Here is a 19,068-nt window from a genome sequence, read left to right on the forward strand (position 1 = left end):
AATCAAAAAGCGTTTTGATATAGCCTTAGAAACTAGCTCAGTTTATGATGCCTTCAATGGCCATGCGTATAGAGTGAGCTACTCAGAGGAGAGGTAAAGGACGGGCCAATCGGGGTTTAAGCGAGCACGGTCCAGCCTACAGGCTCAGCTTAGCCTCTTAAGTCCCGCTCGGGATTTCTCCTCCAATATCAAGAGTCTCGACAGATCCGTCACGACTGCATGTTCCCCTTGCCTTTGCTGCAGCCAATGGGTTCTCGTCTCCATTGTCTTGCCAATGGATGCCCCCCTGCGCCATTCTCAAATTCCATTTTGCATGTAAATGACACAGATACACTAAGCTCTAATTAAGAAAACCAATGGATGTGTTGCTGCAGGATAGAATACCTCTAAGCAGACGCGAATATGGCAAACCGTCGGAGCATTTATTCCGCATACTTGATTTTCAGCTTAAAAATTCCGCTTAATCAGAGGAAAAAAAAACATTTTTGTGTTATACCCTACAAAGATTTGTAATCAAAACCTTGAGGTTAAGAAAAATTCGAATGGTTCAAACAAGCAAAAGAGATTTTTTTTTCGGTGGACAGCAAAGCTAATGTGAATGCAAAGGATGTAATGGCATCGCCACAAAGTTTGTGATACTCAAAATAGGTTTCCCACCAGAGATTTGGGATCTAGTATCAGTATTGTCAAATGCCGTTGTGTCACGAAGTGTCGGTCAGACCCAAACGCAGGACACAATGGTAGTTGTCTAACGCCACTGGGGAGGGACGTTCATCCAAACAGCAACAACAAAAGTCTTTACTGACGAGAAGGGGGTGTGGAATAGCACAGGATGAGATCTTGACAGGGAATCTTGGGGTGGCGGCCATCTTGAAAAAGGAATACATTTAAGGAGACAGTTGAAGTGAGAGAAAGGGAAAACTTGAGAGAGAGACTTTATAGGGGATTTTGGGGTGAAGAGTATCTTGACGAGGAGACTTGGTATTACCTTTAAGAAGAGCGTTGGAGTACCAGGTCTTGGAATGGAGAAACTGGAATGCAGATGGCCTTAAAGGAGGGGATCGTGGGAGGCGGGGTTTGTCGGTTTAGTGAGTGAGAGTCATTAGAAATCAAAATGGTTCGGCAAAGTGACGTGGTAGCCCGGGGTACTTATAGTGAAGGTTGCTGATTGTCTAGTAGCAAACACCTGAGGAGAGGTAAGGTGAAGGGGACTGGAAAATGGGGTAAAGATGCCATCCTTTGGAGAAGAAAATGACTGCAGGCATCAATCCTTGACACGCTGCCCCTCACAGGTTCAGCCCATTTTTGAAGTGCGGGATGGCGCTTTACACCAGAAAACAACAGCAACCAGAGGATGAAGGTGTTGTATCTGAGTTTGTTTCGTGTGGGGGAGAAAACTCCTCCCCAAATAAAACTGCTGAATGTAACATTTACTCAGCTGATCATTAGAGAAAAGCATATATGTTGAAAAATGGCAGACTTTTTTGTACACTAGTAAAAAACACTGGTCTAGTAGTATGACTTAAAAAAAACTACTAGAACAAAGACTTGAATATAAATACAAAGGATATTACTCTCATGAGCATACTAGTAGCAAGAATATAGAAATGGCCAAACTGTGACCCAGTTGAATATAGGATGGATACAAAATCTTAAAACCAGCTGTAAAGATTTTGGAATATTTTTTACTCACGGTGTTCTCATAGCTTCTTCTGTCAGCTCGTTCATGATGCACATGCAAGTACATGCATTTCTTAGACTCACCTGAATTAATTCTTCTTTTTTTCATTCATTCTTGGGGTTTTGGTTGGGGTTTGGACTTACTTTCACCATTTTCATGCTAGACAAATAAATTGAAACAAAAGAAAACCCGCAGGGATGAGCATTTCGTCACACCCCCCTATTCCATCTAAATAATGGGTTTTGTCCTGAACAGCTTTGCTAAAAAAAGATAAAAGCAGATAGGTGCTGTGGAAATAAACCATAAGAGCTCTTCAAACTCGGTAGGGACATTTCAACACATACTGAATAAAGAAAATAATTAACTTCCAACTATTGTCAGAACACTTCAAACGACGCACCCCACTTTTAAGGTTATAGCACTCTAATGTCCGAAATGGACATTTTTAGTGGGGTGGAAAAACATTATGCACAAGATCCATTCCTTGTAGTAATGCTGGTCTTACCAGTGAGGACAAAGGGTGAACTAGTACGTAGACCTTAAGCTGGATATCACAGATATATTAAAAAAATGCTGGAACAGCTTACAATATGCATGGCCTAGTAGCAGCTTTACAGATTTACTGCATGTGTACAAGCCCAGACTTAAGAGTGCCTGTGACCGCGGCCAACACAAAACCGCTTCGGATCAGTGGAAGTCGCCGAGTTTTTCCCCAGAGACTCGCGTCATCAACGCTGAGGTTATTTCCTGTAGCGCAGGAGCGGCCCCAATCCTCTCTTCCTGTTTTGGGTAGTCCCACTTTGACATTAGCAGGACACAAGAACGGAACAATTTGAGTTTCATATGTCGGAACGGACTTGAAAATAGAGTTTGAACGAGAGAAAAAAAGGCTTTGTAAGAAATAAGTCAAGAATTTGAACTGAAACTACAAAATGGAAACTGTACAAAAACTTTCAAGATGCAAAAGTTCCAACCTGTTCTATAGGTCCTCTCAGGAGCCCTTTCTCAATAATAAGTTTACCAGGTTACAAATATGAGATCAGCCTGAAAGGGTGTGGAATCAAAGAATAGCATTATAATTGGCTAAAAGCGACAATAATGTAATCAGTGTGTAATATATCAAAATATCTATCAACAGTTAACCAAAATAATGAACGGCGGTGCGTAATAATAGTCAGACTCTTCTACCTGTTCTGGATAGTCCCACCTTGACATTAGCAAAACAGTCTCGATTACTGTTATGCACTACTCTCCGGTCTTCCGAAGTCCAAAATCAAGAGCCTTTATCTGTTACAAAATGCTGCAGTGAGGCTTTTAACTAAGACAAGAAAGTTTGATCGCATTTCCCCGATTTTAGCTAACCTGCATTGGCTCCCTGCTAGCGTAAGATGTGATTTTAAGGTTCTGTTGGTCGTATAAAAATTATGCATGGACTTGCTTTCTGAGATCTTTCAGATTTGATTTCCTTCTATGTTCTGGTACGTAGCCTTCAATCTGAAAATGCTGGTCTACTGGTGATCCCAAGAGCCAAGAAGAGATCCGCAGGTTCAAGAGCGTTCTCCATTCTGGCCCCGGTGCTGTGGAATGCTCTTTGATCTGCAACCTCAGTGGAAATGTTTAAATCTAAGCTTAAAACACACTTCTATTCTATAGCATATGAATAACCTACATTTTATGTTGACAATATCTCTGTATTATTTGTTATTGCAACATCCATTGCAGCCTGCTCATCCTGGAAGGGGGATTACAGTACTTCATGTGCGGTCCCTTCTCAAGGTTTCTTTATTTTCCTCATGTTGAGGTTTTTGACTTTTTCCTTGCCCTCGTGTAGGTTGTAGATCAGGGGATGGTGTAATAATAGTCTGCGGTTTGCAATAATCTGTTGTCTGTGCATCCCTTCGAGACTTTGTGATTAAGGGCTATACAAATAAACACGACTTGACTTGACAAAGAACAGAACTTTGGACTTTCTTCAATGGACTCAAAAGTGGAGCTTGAACGATTAAAAAAGTATTTTTGTAAGATTTGTATGCATCAAACACAATACAATCTCCTGAATATTAAATATTAAACATGAGCTTGTTTAGAAGGTATTGCCAAACATGTAGTATTCCTCCCCACAATTATGCAAATATGTTGCAAACTATTTCACACATCGGGGGACTGGAGAAATTTAGTCTCAAAGTTGACCAATTTGGCTTGTTTCCTCTAGAGCTTTGACGTAATTTGAGGAACACTACACTTTTCAAATGACGAATCCCATTCACACAACATGCAAGGCAGCTCCAAAACAGAAATTGTAGTGAACAGCGATTACATACCGTTCATTTCTCCTTTGAGAAATTGAATCTTTGCTTACCCCGTTGCTTGGGGCCTTGTCTGACGGGCAAAGAGAAGGTAGTTCACAGGAATTTGCTGCTCTCTGTTAGCTTCTTGCCCTTAGAGGATGATCTGGCCAGCGAATCTGAACACTCAGGGTCTGACGCTGCTATGCATGGAAGTGATGTATGCCCTGATTTACCTGACGCGGTTGAAGACAGTGATGTCCGTACAGTAACCTGGGTGATACAGGCAGGTGAAGAGCAAGTTCATCCAGAGATAGAGGATAACTCACTAGACAGCAGATCTGATGCCCAGTCCGACTCTCTCACAGCTGATACATCCAGTCGAGGAAGTCAGCACATCCCCGAACAAGATGTTGACCATACTTCAAGTGACAATACGGAAAGCCCATCACAGTGCTCTGAAAACATGATCCCTTTGGGTATGGGCCTCCCAGACGAGACCGCATTGAACACTGACCATCCGGACGCAGACTCCCCTGATACTGACTGTTTAGACTTGACTGTCCCAGACCTTCAAGCTCAGGTTAATTGTGCTCAACCTGACCGTTATGGTCTTAGGGTCCGCCAGTCCATCAGGCCTCCTAGTCGTCTAATTTGTCAGATGAATGACCAGTTGGTAGGTGACACTCCTCTGTCTGCAATATCTGCTAGTTCCTAATTTAAGTTCAGTAGAGATACACTTTCAGTTTAAGTAACAAAGCTTGAGTAAGAAACAAGAATTGTGCCTATGTGAGCACTTAGGGAACGAACAGGAACAATGCTTGATATTTCAGAGATGTAACAGGCATCTTTGAGTCTGTGCTTAGTTAGGAGTTTGATCGCCTCCTTTCTTTTCACACTCCTTTTTTGGGAGAGTTTTAGAACTGACATGCACTTCAGTTTGTTCCTTGTAATACTGTACCAGTTTTCGTGTCTTTTTCATCAGTATTTGCCGTTTTGGCTGTGATTTTTTTTCTGTTTAGTGTAGCACTCCCATATTTAGCAGAATTTCAGGGGGGTGTATGTAACGGGTGTAATAATAACTTTTATTTTATTGAAATTCCTGCTAAAATATGTGTATAGTTTTTGGTAAATGTCCTGCAATGCTGAGTCCAACAGTGCCATCTGCTGGTATGGGGTGGGGTTTGGTTTTGGCTTCTAACATGTGACCAGGAGGCGGGGTTTGTTGTTAGTCTAACCAGAGTACTACAAAGGTAAGACATATCTTTTGGTGCTCCACAAAATAAGTTAATTTTAAACATTATAACCCCAGCTGACAAATCTCTCACCATGCATAGTAATGTGATTGATATTGTCAAGCTGTTTAGGTTTATTCTCGTTTTGTTTCTGTTTTACTAAATATTAATTCCCCTTGTAGAGATCAAAGAGATCAGACCCAGCAGAAAAAGCTAATGTTGTGACTCATCCATTTGCAGGTAAATTGTACCAATTTTTATACTCATTATTGTTTTTATTCCTATTTTCTCATGTACATAAAAAAAGGATGATGTTGGTTAAAATTCAGAGCAAAGAAAAACATGTTGAATTCATTGTAAACGTTAAAAATCCACTATACGATCTCTTGTTAAAAGTATCTTGCTAAAATGTAAAGATTTAAAAATGTATTTTCTGTAAAGTGAAAAGAAAGCTCTTTGATATGATTTGTTGTTAGTTTAACCAGAGTACTACAAAGAGATCAAAGAGATCAGACCCAGCAGAAAAAGCTAATGTTGTGACTCATCCATTTGCAGAAACTGTAATAATAAAAACATGCTTTAACCTCCAAAAGCTGCATGGGGTAAGTTTAGCTGCCGCTGTTAGACAGTGTGTTCCCTGTTTGCATTCTATTTTTAGTGAGACAATTATGGGATTTCATCAGTATTTTTCCCCACGTGCATCGCGGTTGGTATAATTCTGTCCGGCTACCACACAGTTAGCGTTGGAACTGCCAAGAGTGCTTCTGTTTTGTTCACTCCTGGATGTTGCTCGTTGGCTGCCCACCTTGACTTGTTTGGCCAGGTAGCCAGGTATTAGCGCCGGTTTTGCCGTGTCACTTGGTTTATTCCCAGCCAACGTCAGGTTTTTCTCCGAAGATGTTGTTTGTTGTTGGTTCCCGGTTAGCCTGGCTGCACACTGCGTGTCTATTTGGTCGGCCGGCCTCACTTTTTTCTTCCGAATTTGGTGCCACCTTTCGTTGATCACTCCTAGTTTCCCCAGCTAGCTTTCTGTGTTTTATTTTTTCCGGCTCCTTTTTTGTACCAAAACTGCGTCTATATTATTTGATTTTCCTAAATTTTCGAGTTGTTAGAAACTGGGAAACCAAACACCTCAATCTAGCAAAAAACAAGCAGAGGAATTCCACTTATGATTACTAAACACCATTATACGAATATTACACTACATTTTCAATGTTTTATTTTTCTTTTGAACAATGTGAATAACCCACCTTTACATCTTAATATAAGCTAGACAACTTCACATACCAGCTCAGTAGCCTAGATGGTAAGGCGCCTGCTTTGAGACTGGGAGGTCGCTGGTTCGCGCCTTGGCCGAGTCATACCTAAAACTTATAACATTGGTAAAATGGCGGCGCCCTCTGTTGGCTGCGGCTGCATCGGCTCGCTATAACGGGTCAGGTGTATCGACATTTTGTTCTTACAAAGAATGACAATACATAAGAAATTATTATTATTATTATTATACTTGTCAACCTCAGCCAGATGCTCTTTTTATTATTGATTGCAATTTCCGCAGCTCCCATTTACTAACATCAAGACAGACTATGCAGAAAGGTAATTTGTGAAACAAGTTTATCTTATTTACCAAGAAATAACAAAAATTAGTTCATCTTCTCTCTTGATTCTCACTTGCAGTCAATTAAGTGTCGCTTATTATACGTAGCAGTTTCTTTTTTTCTCGTACAAAATTTTTCGAACGGCGTAGACAATTTGAAATGATAAAAAAACTTCAAAATGTCAGACAAAACATCTAAGTTGATAAGTATGTGATTACTTAAAACACAGTCGGGAAAACATTACATAACATTTTTAACGTTTTAATGTGCTCTTTTGGAAATAGTGACTATTCCTCCCTAGCATCTGAATAGCATGGAAGCCAAATTGTGTTAATTAAATGGTCATTTTATTAATTGTATTATGCCACTTTCTGTCGTCCATGGAATATAAACTCGACACGTTTACGTTTGATTGGTGAGTGGTTTAAATTTTTTTTTGTGTGTGCGTGTGGGCTATATATATATATACCGGTATATATATATACACACGGTTGTCAAAGTTATCACATTCCATTGTATAAGGTCACCCTCTAGCGGACAAAATAAAGATTGCAAGCAAAAACTTTTTAACCATTTTGAAAAGTAAGTGAATATTCTAAAGTGCAACTGGAATTCAAATTTAACTTAATTGCGTTCATTCGAGTCTTAAATAACATCCAAAACAAATATTTTTTTGCAATGGGTATTATTGAGTCGGTCTCCAACTGAAGGTTTTTCGCACATGCGTAGAGGAAGTTTATCTGACAGGCAGGTAGTTTCGCTTTAAGTTAAAGAACATGAAGTCGCCTTATTCTTCGTCAATTGCTTGTTTTTTCATCTTTTCCCATTTAACGCTGTAAGTAATCGTTTGACACATTTGATTTTCGTTTTTTAGCAACTGGACGTGCCAGGTGTTGTTTATACTCGCCCACCCGTTTTTACCTGCGCGAATGCTAATTTTGAGTGAACTGTGTCTGCACCAGCAAAACTCACGTTTTATTTTGTTTGTGTATGGTTTTTACTTTCTTTGGCGTTGAGCGATCGAAATGAGAGTCGCTTCAGCTCACGTTTTGATTTTCCTGCACGACAGAAGCAGCGACGCGTCACTGCAAAAGAGAAGGGCATCCCCCCAGTGTGTTGACGGAGTTTACCAACATGACACAACAACCTGTTGCCTGTGTGCTATAGGTAAACAAACGAACGCACGACTTATAACAACTTCGCTTTTTAGATTGAGGAAAGTTAAGCATGAACGGTTTGTGCATTACAAATTATGTGAACTTGGTTGGATAGTTGGTTGGTTTGGATCCCCTAACCACTAGTGTCGTAGGGGCACTATTCCTGTGGTGTGTCTTGGGGAAGAATAGCCTGGTGGCGCCCATCCCTCTCCAGGTCAACATCTGTGAACTAACCTTGGGGAAAATAAAGCTAGTATCCGAAATAGATAAAGATAATTGGTATCGGTAGTCACACATCTCTAATAATATAAAAAAATATGATTTTAAAAACGTCTCAACACAGTGTATGCCCAACCTTTTTGGTTACCACTGACAATTCCTTTACTCAGTTGTAAAATGTCACCTGCACATTAACCAATCTATAATAACAGGGGTTGGGAACCTGTGGCTCGCAAGCCAGATATGGCGCTTTTCATGAGTACATCTGGCTCGCGAGCAAGATATGGCTCTATTCATGAGTACATCTGGCTCGCGAGCCAGATATCGCTCTTTTCATGAGTACATCTGGCTCGCGAGCCAGATATGGCTCTTTTCATGAGTACATCTGGCTTAAGGACAAAATTGTAAGCAATTGCAAATTTTCACGGTCGTTTCATTTAATGCGTGAGCGACGGTATTTGTATTACATGCGGAGCTAAAACAATGCTACGATGATAAATGGTAAGATCCAGTATACATAGGGCACATTTTTATCTACAGTTTACAGTCAATGTGTCACACTATCAAAGCATGGGCTGTACATCACTAATTATTTATATGGGTCTCCTTATACAATGCATGTTCAATGCTGAAACATTTGATGATGAAAACACTCAGAACAAACTGTAAACACCTCAAAATGCCAGCAAAGCACCCAGAACAATTTGAGTGGGTGAGCAGTAGGGATGGGCAGAGCAATGCACACACTCTTTTTTCTTTTGCTAGGCGCTGTCTGCGCTGAGGGTAAATACTGAATGTCGGTATCCTCGTTGGCAGTATTTTGTGACATTTTTACAAAAGAACCTTGCTCACACCTTGTAACCATTATTTTTACAAAAATGACGTTTCAAAGGAGCCTCAACACTGTAACTGCGAGAGGGAGACAGATATTATGGAATATTTTTATTGATATGAGACACAGGCTCTGGCATTATTGTTATTATATAAATGTTATCAAATCATCAAATGCCACACAGTGAAATAAACTACGCTGAAGAATTAGCTTTAATCTGGAGAACTGGTTTATCAGTTTTGCTGATTTTTTTTCTTTAAATATGAGGTGTGGCTCGCTCTTGAAAAACAGATCAAAATATCTTGCTTTCATGGCTCTTTGAGTGAGCAAAGGTTCAGGACCCCTGTACTCCAACAAAAGTCTATTCTGTTCAGGGCAGCGTCTGCAGAAGCACTGCACTGCTGCTGATCCGTCAGATGGGCAATGCGAGCCGTGTGAGCCCGGCACGTACAACAGCCACCCAAATCAAGACAGCACCTGCAAAGGTTGCACATCCTGCTCACACCTCAACGGTATACTTGACTACAAAAATCATGTTTCAAACCTTAGCTGACAATTTTTCAACAATTAATCCCAACATAATTCCTTGGTAGCCAACCTGGAAGTGGAGACGCCGTGTACCCGTGCCCGTGACGCCAAGTGCCGGTGCAAAACGAATCACTATTGCATCAGTGGCAACTATCAAGACTGCAAACTTTGCAGTTCTTGTACAGAGTAAGTCGATAAACATTTACAACAGTGGTCGGCAACCACTGGGCCGCGAACCGTGGGTAGTCACCTTGCTTTTTGCTTGTGCCGTATTCATTCGTTTTATATACACAATTTTTTTTATACCTAAAAAAAAACCCTCAAGGTTTGTGAGGTTTTATGGTGATAAATTACCATATATACAATGGTTGAACCACCGCCTATTGCATTTTATTAATATTTGATGCCAAGGGAACCGAACCTGGATCACAGCACCAAGAGCGTCCTTGATGAAATAGGAAAATGCATTCAATTTGATCTCATCATCACACTATTGGTCAATCGTACGATTTTGTTTTGGTCATAATGGAGCATTTTAGGAATAAGTCCAACATTGTACATCGTTGCACCATAATAGAGGATTATGGGGCTTAGTTCAGCCAAAACAGCGTTGCACGATGATTGACCAATCATGTGCACCTTCGTGATAAAAAGGCAAGACAACGTGGTACTGTGAGTAAAGACAGTGTGATGATGAGATAAAGAGATCAAATCGAATTCTTTTAGATCCCTAGTGGTCTAGTAATAACACAGTGGATTTAGGCTGGCTTTGATGCTAGGTCCTTAGCTTGGCCATGCTAGGTCCTTAGCTTGGCCTTTTACTTGAGAGCTCCTTTTTGCATTCTGGAGATGGAATAAGAGCTTGCTCTGTCCACTCCACGCATCGGCCCGGTATTGCAGTACCTCCGGGAACAGTGCATTCGCCATGATCGCAGCAAGGCTTTAGGGCTAGGACCTTAGCTTAGCCTTTTGGCTGAGAGTAAGAGTCCCGGCTCCTTGGCTTTGTAGCGTATTATGAACTGACCGATTACGGATAATGGATAATGAATAACGAAGATAGATCAATAACCCTTAAAAACCACATTATTGTTGCTATTTTTATTCTTGCTGTTATTACTAAAGTTTTTGATAGGCAAGGCTGATAGAATATTGTCAGACATTACACTGTTTTGTGATACAGATAGGTTGCCGACCATTGGTTTACAAAACGGTGGCCTTCCTCCCACGAGATGAATTTGTTCCCGGATCGAGCATATTTCATATCGCAAATGAATTTTGCTCATAAGAAATAACTGAAAACAAATTAATCTGTTCCCGACCTCCCAAAATCATCCAAGTTAACCTTAAATAGCTATAAAATACATATTCCTGATAACTAAAAACCCATTCAAATAGATCAGGGGTCGGGAACCTTTTTGACTCAAAGAGCCATAAAAGCAAAAAATATTAATTTTATTTTGGGAAAGAGCCACACCATATATTATGAGACAAATTTACAAAATTGCTAAACCCGCACCCGAGACAAAAGCTTAGTCTTCAGCACATTTATTTTTGATGATTTGATAAAAAATTATGAAAAGAGAATAATGCCAGAGCCCCTGTCCCAAAATCAACAAACATACCACTTTAAAATTGTCTCTTTCTTGCAATTACTCAAGATCGGTTAAACTCCTTTTGACCCTTTTTTTCATACATTTTTTTTTGGTTTGAACAAATTTATTGACACTAAAAACAGAAAACAATCATGACAATCTCAACAGCAATTAAGCACATTCACAATATTATATTCCAATATTACGTTTTTAACAGCAAACACAAAGTGAGGTTTGAACAAACCTTCTCGAAAATCAAACATATTCACAATTTCATTATATAACATCTTTGTTAGTGTCAATAGATCCGTCCAGGCCAAAGTCGATTGTCCTCGGTCTGAACAAATCCACCGACACCAACAGCAGCAAAACACAGCCATCAAGCATAGTCACAATTTTTTTATATTTGACAATATGACGTGACGATATGACGTTACCAGATGCAAGTTGTTATTGTGTAAAAACATCACAACATTCTGCAAATAGGGAGCCTGATGAGCTCACTTTTGGCGCAGATGGCGTAGGGCGAGAGATGGGAGGGAGTGCTTGCGCTTTTTGCATGGCTCCACCCATCCCTCCCACTCACCCAATCAAAAGACTAAGTTCTCTTCCGGTGTTTTGGCGTATTTACAGTGTGTTCTGTGGATTCATCATAAGGTATCTGAACACTGAACACAGATTATATAGTGAACTTTTATATAAAGGATTCTTTAGCGTTGTACAGCCAAAACGAGTTTTTTTCCCCCCTTTTTTGTGTGACACCTTGACTGTAAATTGTAGTGAAAACGTGCTCTATATATACTGCAAAGTAACGCTGACGCTTAGCTCTGGATTGGCTTTGCGTGTACCTGAATAGGACGAACAACTCAAGTTTCGAATAGGATGGAGAAATTTTGCATGCAATCAAATTTGTCTCTGAGCCATAGATATTCATAGAAAGAGCCATATATGGCTCGCGAGCCATAGGTTCCCGACCCCTGAAATAGATGGTCTGCATTTATATAGCGCTTTTCAAGTCAATGAAGACCTCCCAAAACGCTCTACAATGTGCTCACACTTTTTCCTTTTACTTTCCACTAACTAACCGATAGCAACGTCAGCCATGTAAGGCAACTACTCTCTATCAGGGGCATTAGGGATTCAGTGTCTTGCCCAAGGATACTTCGACATATAACACGGAGGAGCCGGGAATCAAACCTACGACCTCTTGATCCCAAGACGAGCCCTCTACCTCCTGAGCTAATGCCGTGATTAAACATAAAATAAAGTACTGCAATAAAATAAATAAGATGGTATTAACCAAAAGAAATGTGAGCTCGTGATGAGCACCTATCATTGAGAAAGTTGTTGGTATGCGTGGAGGTAGTGGAGGAGTGAGGGAGCACCATTGATGATACATAGGCCAAGTGATCAGAAAAACAACATGAGCAGGGTTTAGGTCTGTATGACGAGAAACACCGTTGCTAACTGGGACGAGCTAATACTGAGCGGTCTTAAGCACTCCTGTAGTATCATCTGGAAATCTTCATACTTGGATCTTCTTTCGTATGTCAGGTATGATTTTTGCGCGAAACACATCTCGCATCTCAAATTTCTCGTTACTAGAGTATCTCTTTTGTAGAAGAGCCACTGTGTTAGGTCATATTTCTAACACCGGTCTTAAGATTTTAGTTTTTTTGTGGCAACAGGTGCGGTATAGAAGGCGTCAAAGAGGCCTGCACAGACACCAAAGACACTGTGTGCAATGCCAAGTTGGAAAGTATGGTTGGACACATTTTGATGTGTCATGTGTTTGGGTCATACATATTGTTGTGATTCATTATCTTCAGACAGAACCCACATCTGGGCTATCCTCCCAGTTGTCTGTGCAGTCATCACAGCAATTGTGGTGGGTTTTTTCATCAGGAGCAACAGGAACAAGCGTGAGTATTTCCAGTAGTGCACAATGATTGGACCTATTTATTATCAAATTTGTTATCATTTAAAAAAAGTTTTTTTGTTTGTGTGTGTGTAATGATTTGACTCATCAGGGTGGACCAACCACCATAGTTCGAGCATTCCAACCACGTGTGATTTCGTAAGTGCTGTCATTTCCGTGAACCCAGGGGAAACCCGGTGTGACTGATTTCAAGGGACGGTGTGTATTATTTGACAATTCGATGTTGCTGTATTGCAACAAAAAATGAGTGCTCCAAACCACAGGAAAAAATTAAAACTAAGGTGACTCAAAGTGACCGAAACGCACCGTTTCTCGTGATTTTCCTCAGCTTTTTTGAGAATTTTGGGTACCTGTAGCAGAAGGATGGCCGACAATTATGTCCGGTCCCTTTAGGAGAGGCTCATTTTGTGAAAAATAAATGCTAATTGATGAATAAAGTTTTTTTTTTTACAGTTAGCATTCAGTAAATAATATACACAGTCCCATTAAGTAATTTGAATGGCTATGTTTATATATTGATACAGAAAATTATGGAAATAGAGCAATATGCAGCCATTTTGTTGACCTCTTTTTGTTGTTTTTTTGTTATAGGAGTTGAAGCAGATAAGCAGTAAGTAACATAAATGTGCCTTTCTCAAGGGTGGGCAAACCACAGCCCGCGAATCATATACAGCCTGGCAAACAAAAATGTTAAAAATATAATAATTATATGTTTAAAATGGTTAAAAAAAACAAAATTGACTAATGAAAATCTGTTTATTTGGTGTCACTCTTGTCCCCAGTGTCCCCAACATTCAAATTGCTGGCTTTTTCTTTACTTGCTATTTTCATCATGAATTTAAATAATGTGTAGATGATAGAATTCATTAATAATATCATTTATTACTCTACTTTAATTACGGGTTTTTCAAAACCAATTTGATTAAATTATTTATGTACGAAAAGAAAAATAACATGGAAATGTCTACATGTCTGTTTATTTATAGATGCATATGGTCACGGCTATTCTAAAAAGACTTGTCTTTTTTTTTTTTTTTCACTCGCTTTTTTTTTTTTTGCCTCAATGGTATGTGCAAAAAAATCGCCAACCCCCACCTCCCGAAAAATAGGGAAATATAGATGTGTATATATATATATATATATATATTAGATGAATCAGTTTAAATTCTCTTTTGCGTTGCAGAGGCAACAAATTTGAGACTGTATCAGTAAATACAAAAATAAAAGCTTCTTTTTTTTTCCTCCTGGCCCTTTTGCCAAATTTTACAACCCAATGAGGCCCGCAACTCAAAACATTTGCCCACCCCAGACCTTTTCTACATTATACTCAAACTTTTCCACATTCCTCAACAAATACTACTTTTTCAAAATTTGTCTTTAGTACCCAGGACGGACCCTTCGCAGTACCTGCCTGAAATTGCAGCAGTGCTCGGGTGGAAGACCATGTCCAGCGTTGCATTGCGAAGCGGGATCAACTCTGTCACGATTGAAAGTTGCCAGCTGGACCACGAGCATGACAGCCAGGAGCAAACGTTGCAGCTGCTCTGGGTTTTTGTGCAGGCGCAGGGCATGGACGCCATGATCAAGTTGATAGAAATCCTGCAGGGTATGAGGCAAAACTACAAAGCACAGACAGTGATGACTGTTTTATCTCGAAATTGAATATACAGTCATCCCTCGGTTATCACAGTGAATGGGGACCAGAACCCCCGCCAAAAGTTAAAATCCCTGACGTAGCGTCGCACCTTCATAAAACTCACTTCGAGATGACGTCCTTACCGACTGAGAGTATACGACTGTAACAAAATAACAACTTTAGATCAGGTTAATGGATTATTATTTTTGTCATCATACAAAGGTAAACAAAATTTGAGAATTTTCCTCTCAGTGCAAAAAAGTGATTGTAGAGCGTCTGGCTATCTGCACTCTAGCATCCTCTATCCTTGAGTTGAGGCAGATCTCCGCGATGGTTAAAATACAACTCTCTCAAAGCGGTGGTTGTAGCTCCAGGTCATCCAATTCACAGGTAATGGTCCTGGCATTGATGAGATATAGGCTCCACAGGGGTATATTGTTAGTAGAGGTATGATCGTGTATAAAAATCAGCCCGACCTGTGTCGCGGGTATATAAACCCGAACTCGCCCATACCCGACGGATTAGCTCGATTTGATAAACGAGCCAGAAATAAACCCGACGCTTTAGTTTGCTGCCAAAGTAAACACAAAGTTTTACTCTGGCCGATCCTCCACGAAGGAAAAAAAAAACTGTGAGAGAAGCCCAACCGGCTCGACATACTGATTGACATTTTAAGCTCGAACCCGGCCTGAAATTTGGGCCTAAGATCCTACCTGTAGTTGTGAAGGTTGTTACGTAGCTTAGCCGTAGCAGTATGCCAAACATGCAACCTCACTCTTGCCTTCTTTCCGGACACCGCCTCAATCCCTTCCAGTACCTGATAACAATCCATGGAGCACCCGCTAGTGATCACTATTCCTTTTGCGCTCTTCTGTCTTTCCTCAGACTCCGATTTAGTTGATGAATTTTAATTGATGAAATGTAATGAGCTTCTAAATGCTAGCTGTCGCCATGCTTCCGAGTTTGTTTTTTGTGGACACGTTGAGTTGTGCGCCTGTCCCACTTTTTGACTTACAGCATACAATAGCCTGTCACAGTCACCACCACCCAACACACAAACACACATACAACCTGCCTCTCGTGATACCATGCTCAGAACACAGTGCACGATATGTTCAAATCAATGACAATAAAGACAATTCAAAATCTGCGAGGCAGTGAACCATCAATACTCGATGCTTTAAGTAGCGAGGGATTACTGAATATGCATGTTTAAAAAAAGATGAACTAACATTAAAAGAAAATAGGCTTACCATTGAAAAGACTTGAATTTTTGTTGCAATCAATTAGAATGAAAGGTTTACACGGTGGGGGATATTTTTTATTGTTGTTTACACTAAATGATTTACTTATTAGTTTTTTAACCATGGTTTGTGGCGTCTTTTTGTTATTTACTTTGAAATATTCTACCTTTTTTCTATCTATCCATCTGTCTGTCTGTCTGTCTGTCCGTCTATATCTATCTGATCTATCTTTTCTATCTAAAGTGTGTATAAGTATAATGCATTGTAAAGTATTAAGAATGTTTGTTCCATGTCTGTCCTTCTACAGAAACTTTATCATTTTCCTTTATCAAACATTTTTGAAAACGTCCCAGGGAGCTTGTGGAGCGCCAGAGCCGCTTGTTGCTGACCCCTGCCCTGTGTGCATTGCACCAAACTTTTCTTGTTTTCAATTCCTAAACATTCTGTATTTTATTATGGCTTTCTTGGTTTCCAGTGCCTCTCTTGCAACCTATTGAGAATATACTCCGACCTTTATTGTCTAAATCAGGTGAATAATTCATGGTATTTATAAGTGTATATAAAAAGAATGTTTGTGTTTTGAAAACTATATCCTGTATTTCCTGTATGTATCTGTTGCTTTAAGGAGAGTAAATGTAATCACTGTATTATTTCCGTTATTTCTCAAAATATTTTCTTTCAGTAAACATGTTTCAACAGATGTTTTATGAGGGTTATGACAATCTTGTTTTTAACAGAAGTTCACAAAATGCTGCACTGCTTCGTGTATTGTCATAAAGTACACAAATAAATATTTGAAAGTACAGTTCTTATATTTATTATTCAATCATTATCAAAAAGTATATCCACGATAAAGTGGGAAGCCAAAATGAACAAGGTATGGACAAAACTGGAAAACGATTTGATACAACTAATTGTTTAATTTTTAGTCGTTCAAGTGAAATGGTTTCAAAACTTGTTTTTACCAGTTAAGTGCAGTTAGTAGAGGACCGTGCGGCGGTAAGGTAAAATGTAATATATCTTTATATATATATTATTGTAATATTAAAAATATATTAAGTGGTTATATTTATTAAGTGTTAAAGTTCTTTCTCGTTCACTATTTTTAGATTTTTTTTATAACAAAATTGCCGAATTTTCACATATGAATGTTATTAATATATTAGTATTTAACGCATTACTGCGCTGATGCACTGAAGCACGAAATTCTCTTGCCTCATGGCAGAGGGTGATAGTCAGACCAAGGATTCTGATTGGGCGCAAACAAGGGCGGATTGAATTTGAAGTGAAAAACAAATTGCAATTTTTCATACCAGTATTGCAATTTCAATGTGATTTTTTATTTTAAAAGAAGAGTGAATTTGTTGTGCTTTTTAAAAATATGTGAGTACCTAACCCTCCTGTTGTCCTCAGGTCAAAATGACCTGCAACTGTTAAAAACCCTGAAAAAAATCCCATTGAATGATATTTTACTCTACACAAGATGAGTTATGTTTCTGTAGTGCAGCGGTAAGCACATTCACCTTACACACCAAAGGTACCTGGTTCGAGACCTTGTGGAAATATATGTTAGCCTGGAGAGGGCTGGGCGGCACCAGGTTGTACTTGCCCAAGACACGCCATAGGAAATAGTGCCCCTACAACCCTAGTGGTTAGGGGATCCCACCAACCAAAATCACATTTGTTTTTAATCACAAGATGTCTCAAAGGACTACACAGGCCACCATTACATCATCACCTGATCTGAAACCAACATGCTAAATGTTATGAATTTTACTAAATTGTTTAGAAACAATGAATTTTGCTTTTAATTCACATTTTATGTGACCTGCATTAAAAAACACTCACACATGAGTGTTTTACGCTAATCACACTAAGTCACATCGCGATATCGATTCGATTTCAGTTAATCGTGCATCCTTATCGTAAAACCACAGCCTTAAACAATAAAATAAGAGGCTGGCAACCAGTTCGGGGTGTCCCCTGCCCCACTGCCCAAAGATAGCTGGGATGGACTCCAGCACCCCCGCGACCCTACTGAGGATAAGCGTTGCAGATAATGGATGGACGGATTAGCAAGCTAACAACTCGTTGCATAATCCTTTGTCATAACAGAGAATTAATTTTTGATGTTTTCATTCAAATGTCGAGCTACATGGACTTCATTTATAAGATAAGGTCAAACATTAAAACGTAAATTGTTTTATTGCTATGCCGATTTAATGATGAACCGGATGTAGTTTTATTTATTATAAAAATCTGACCGTTCTTGGTTGAATCATTAAATAGAATAGACATTCCCAATGTATAAGTGATATTTAATATACTGTTAGGAAATAAACTATTAAAAATGTATCGTTTACCAAATTGTTCGAATTCGTTATCTGACTCCATTAACCAAACATAACCTTCATTCACCTAAAAATGCATTCTAGTTTATTTTTGTGAAAGGACGGACAAGAGACCGGCATTTCCACATGGGGGCAGATTTAATTTCTTAAAGTATCTAACTAAGTGAACTCCATCGAATTAGTCGAATTAGTCTTCGTCCAGCCTCTCTCTCTCGATTGTCCCTCTCGATCTTCTCCGATTTTCTCTCAACCCACGTCTTTCTCCCAAGCTGGCGTGTCGGCTCCTCCCATGGGCGCATCAGGAAAAGCCCATGTGGGCTCCATCTTGTCTCCTCGATGTCTGGACCCCGAGTGATTATCAAATCAGTGCCTGGCCTCCCGCGTCTGGCCTTCTCCGTCAGAGTCCTGTTATACATAACCTTCATTCACCTAAAAATGCATTCTAGTTTATTTTTGTGAAAAGACAGACAAGAGACCGGCATTTCCACATGGGGGCAGATTTCATTTCTTAAACTATTTAACTAAGTGAACTCCATCGAATTAGCCGAATTAGACGAATTAGTCTTCGTCCAGCCTCTCTCTCTCGATCGTCCCTCTCGATTTTCTCCGATCTTCTCTCAACCCACGTCTTTCTCCCAAGCTGGCGTGTCGGCTCCTCCCATGGGCGCATCAGGAAAAGCCCATGTGGGCTCCACCTTGTCTCCTCGATGTCTGGACCCCGAGTGATTATCAAATCAGTGCCTGGCCTCCCGCGTCCGGCCTTCTCCGTCA

The 19,068-nt window shown here is 39.8% G+C and overlaps 1 protein-coding gene and 1 pseudogene across 2 annotated transcripts; both read left to right on the forward strand.

Annotated features, from left to right (window-relative positions):
- Nucleotides 1-7,522: 7,522 nt before the first annotated feature.
- On the forward strand, nucleotides 7,523-16,749 carry LOC148353690 (tumor necrosis factor receptor superfamily member 6-like). Of its 2 annotated transcripts, XM_088351183.1 has the most exons (10): nucleotides 7,523-7,634; nucleotides 7,869-7,966; nucleotides 9,382-9,519; nucleotides 9,601-9,721; nucleotides 12,816-12,886; nucleotides 12,957-13,049; nucleotides 13,158-13,204; nucleotides 13,658-13,676; nucleotides 14,448-14,672; nucleotides 16,254-16,749. In XM_088351183.1, exons 1-10 carry the CDS (start codon nucleotides 7,576-7,578, stop codon nucleotides 16,286-16,288), a joined length of 906 nt encoding a protein of 301 aa, XP_088207309.1. In that variant the 5' UTR covers nucleotides 7,523-7,575; the 3' UTR covers nucleotides 16,289-16,749. The 2 variants fall into 2 exon arrangements, with proteins under 2 accessions (XP_088207309.1, XP_088207308.1); XM_088351182.1 differs by having other exon boundaries at nucleotides 14,448-16,749.
- LOC148353691 (U2 spliceosomal RNA) lies at nucleotides 10,319-10,460 on the forward strand (annotated as a pseudogene).
- Nucleotides 16,750-19,068: the final 2,319 nt, after the last annotated feature.

Source organism: Urocampus carinirostris, chromosome 13 (assembly GCF_059441175.1).
Source record: "Urocampus carinirostris isolate Australia breed hairy pipefish chromosome 13, RoL_Ucar_1.0, whole genome shotgun sequence".
Classification (NCBI taxonomy): Eukaryota; Metazoa; Chordata; class Actinopteri; order Syngnathiformes; family Syngnathidae; genus Urocampus; species Urocampus carinirostris.

What these genes read in the sequence shown, in the direction of transcription:
- LOC148353690 (XM_088351182.1), top strand. Translation starts at nt 7,576, where the DNA reads ATGAAGTCGCCTTATTCTTCGTCAATTGCTTGTTTTTTCATCTTTTCC. An exon ending in CTTTGCAGTTCTTGTACAGA is followed by an intron (nt 9,722 to 12,815) that starts GTAAGTCGATAA and finishes TTGTGGCAACAG; the next exon opens with GTGCGGTATAGAAGGCGTCA. An exon ending in CAGGAGCAACAGGAACAAGC is followed by an intron (nt 13,050 to 13,157) that starts GTGAGTATTTCC and finishes TTGACTCATCAG; the next exon opens with GGTGGACCAACCACCATAGT.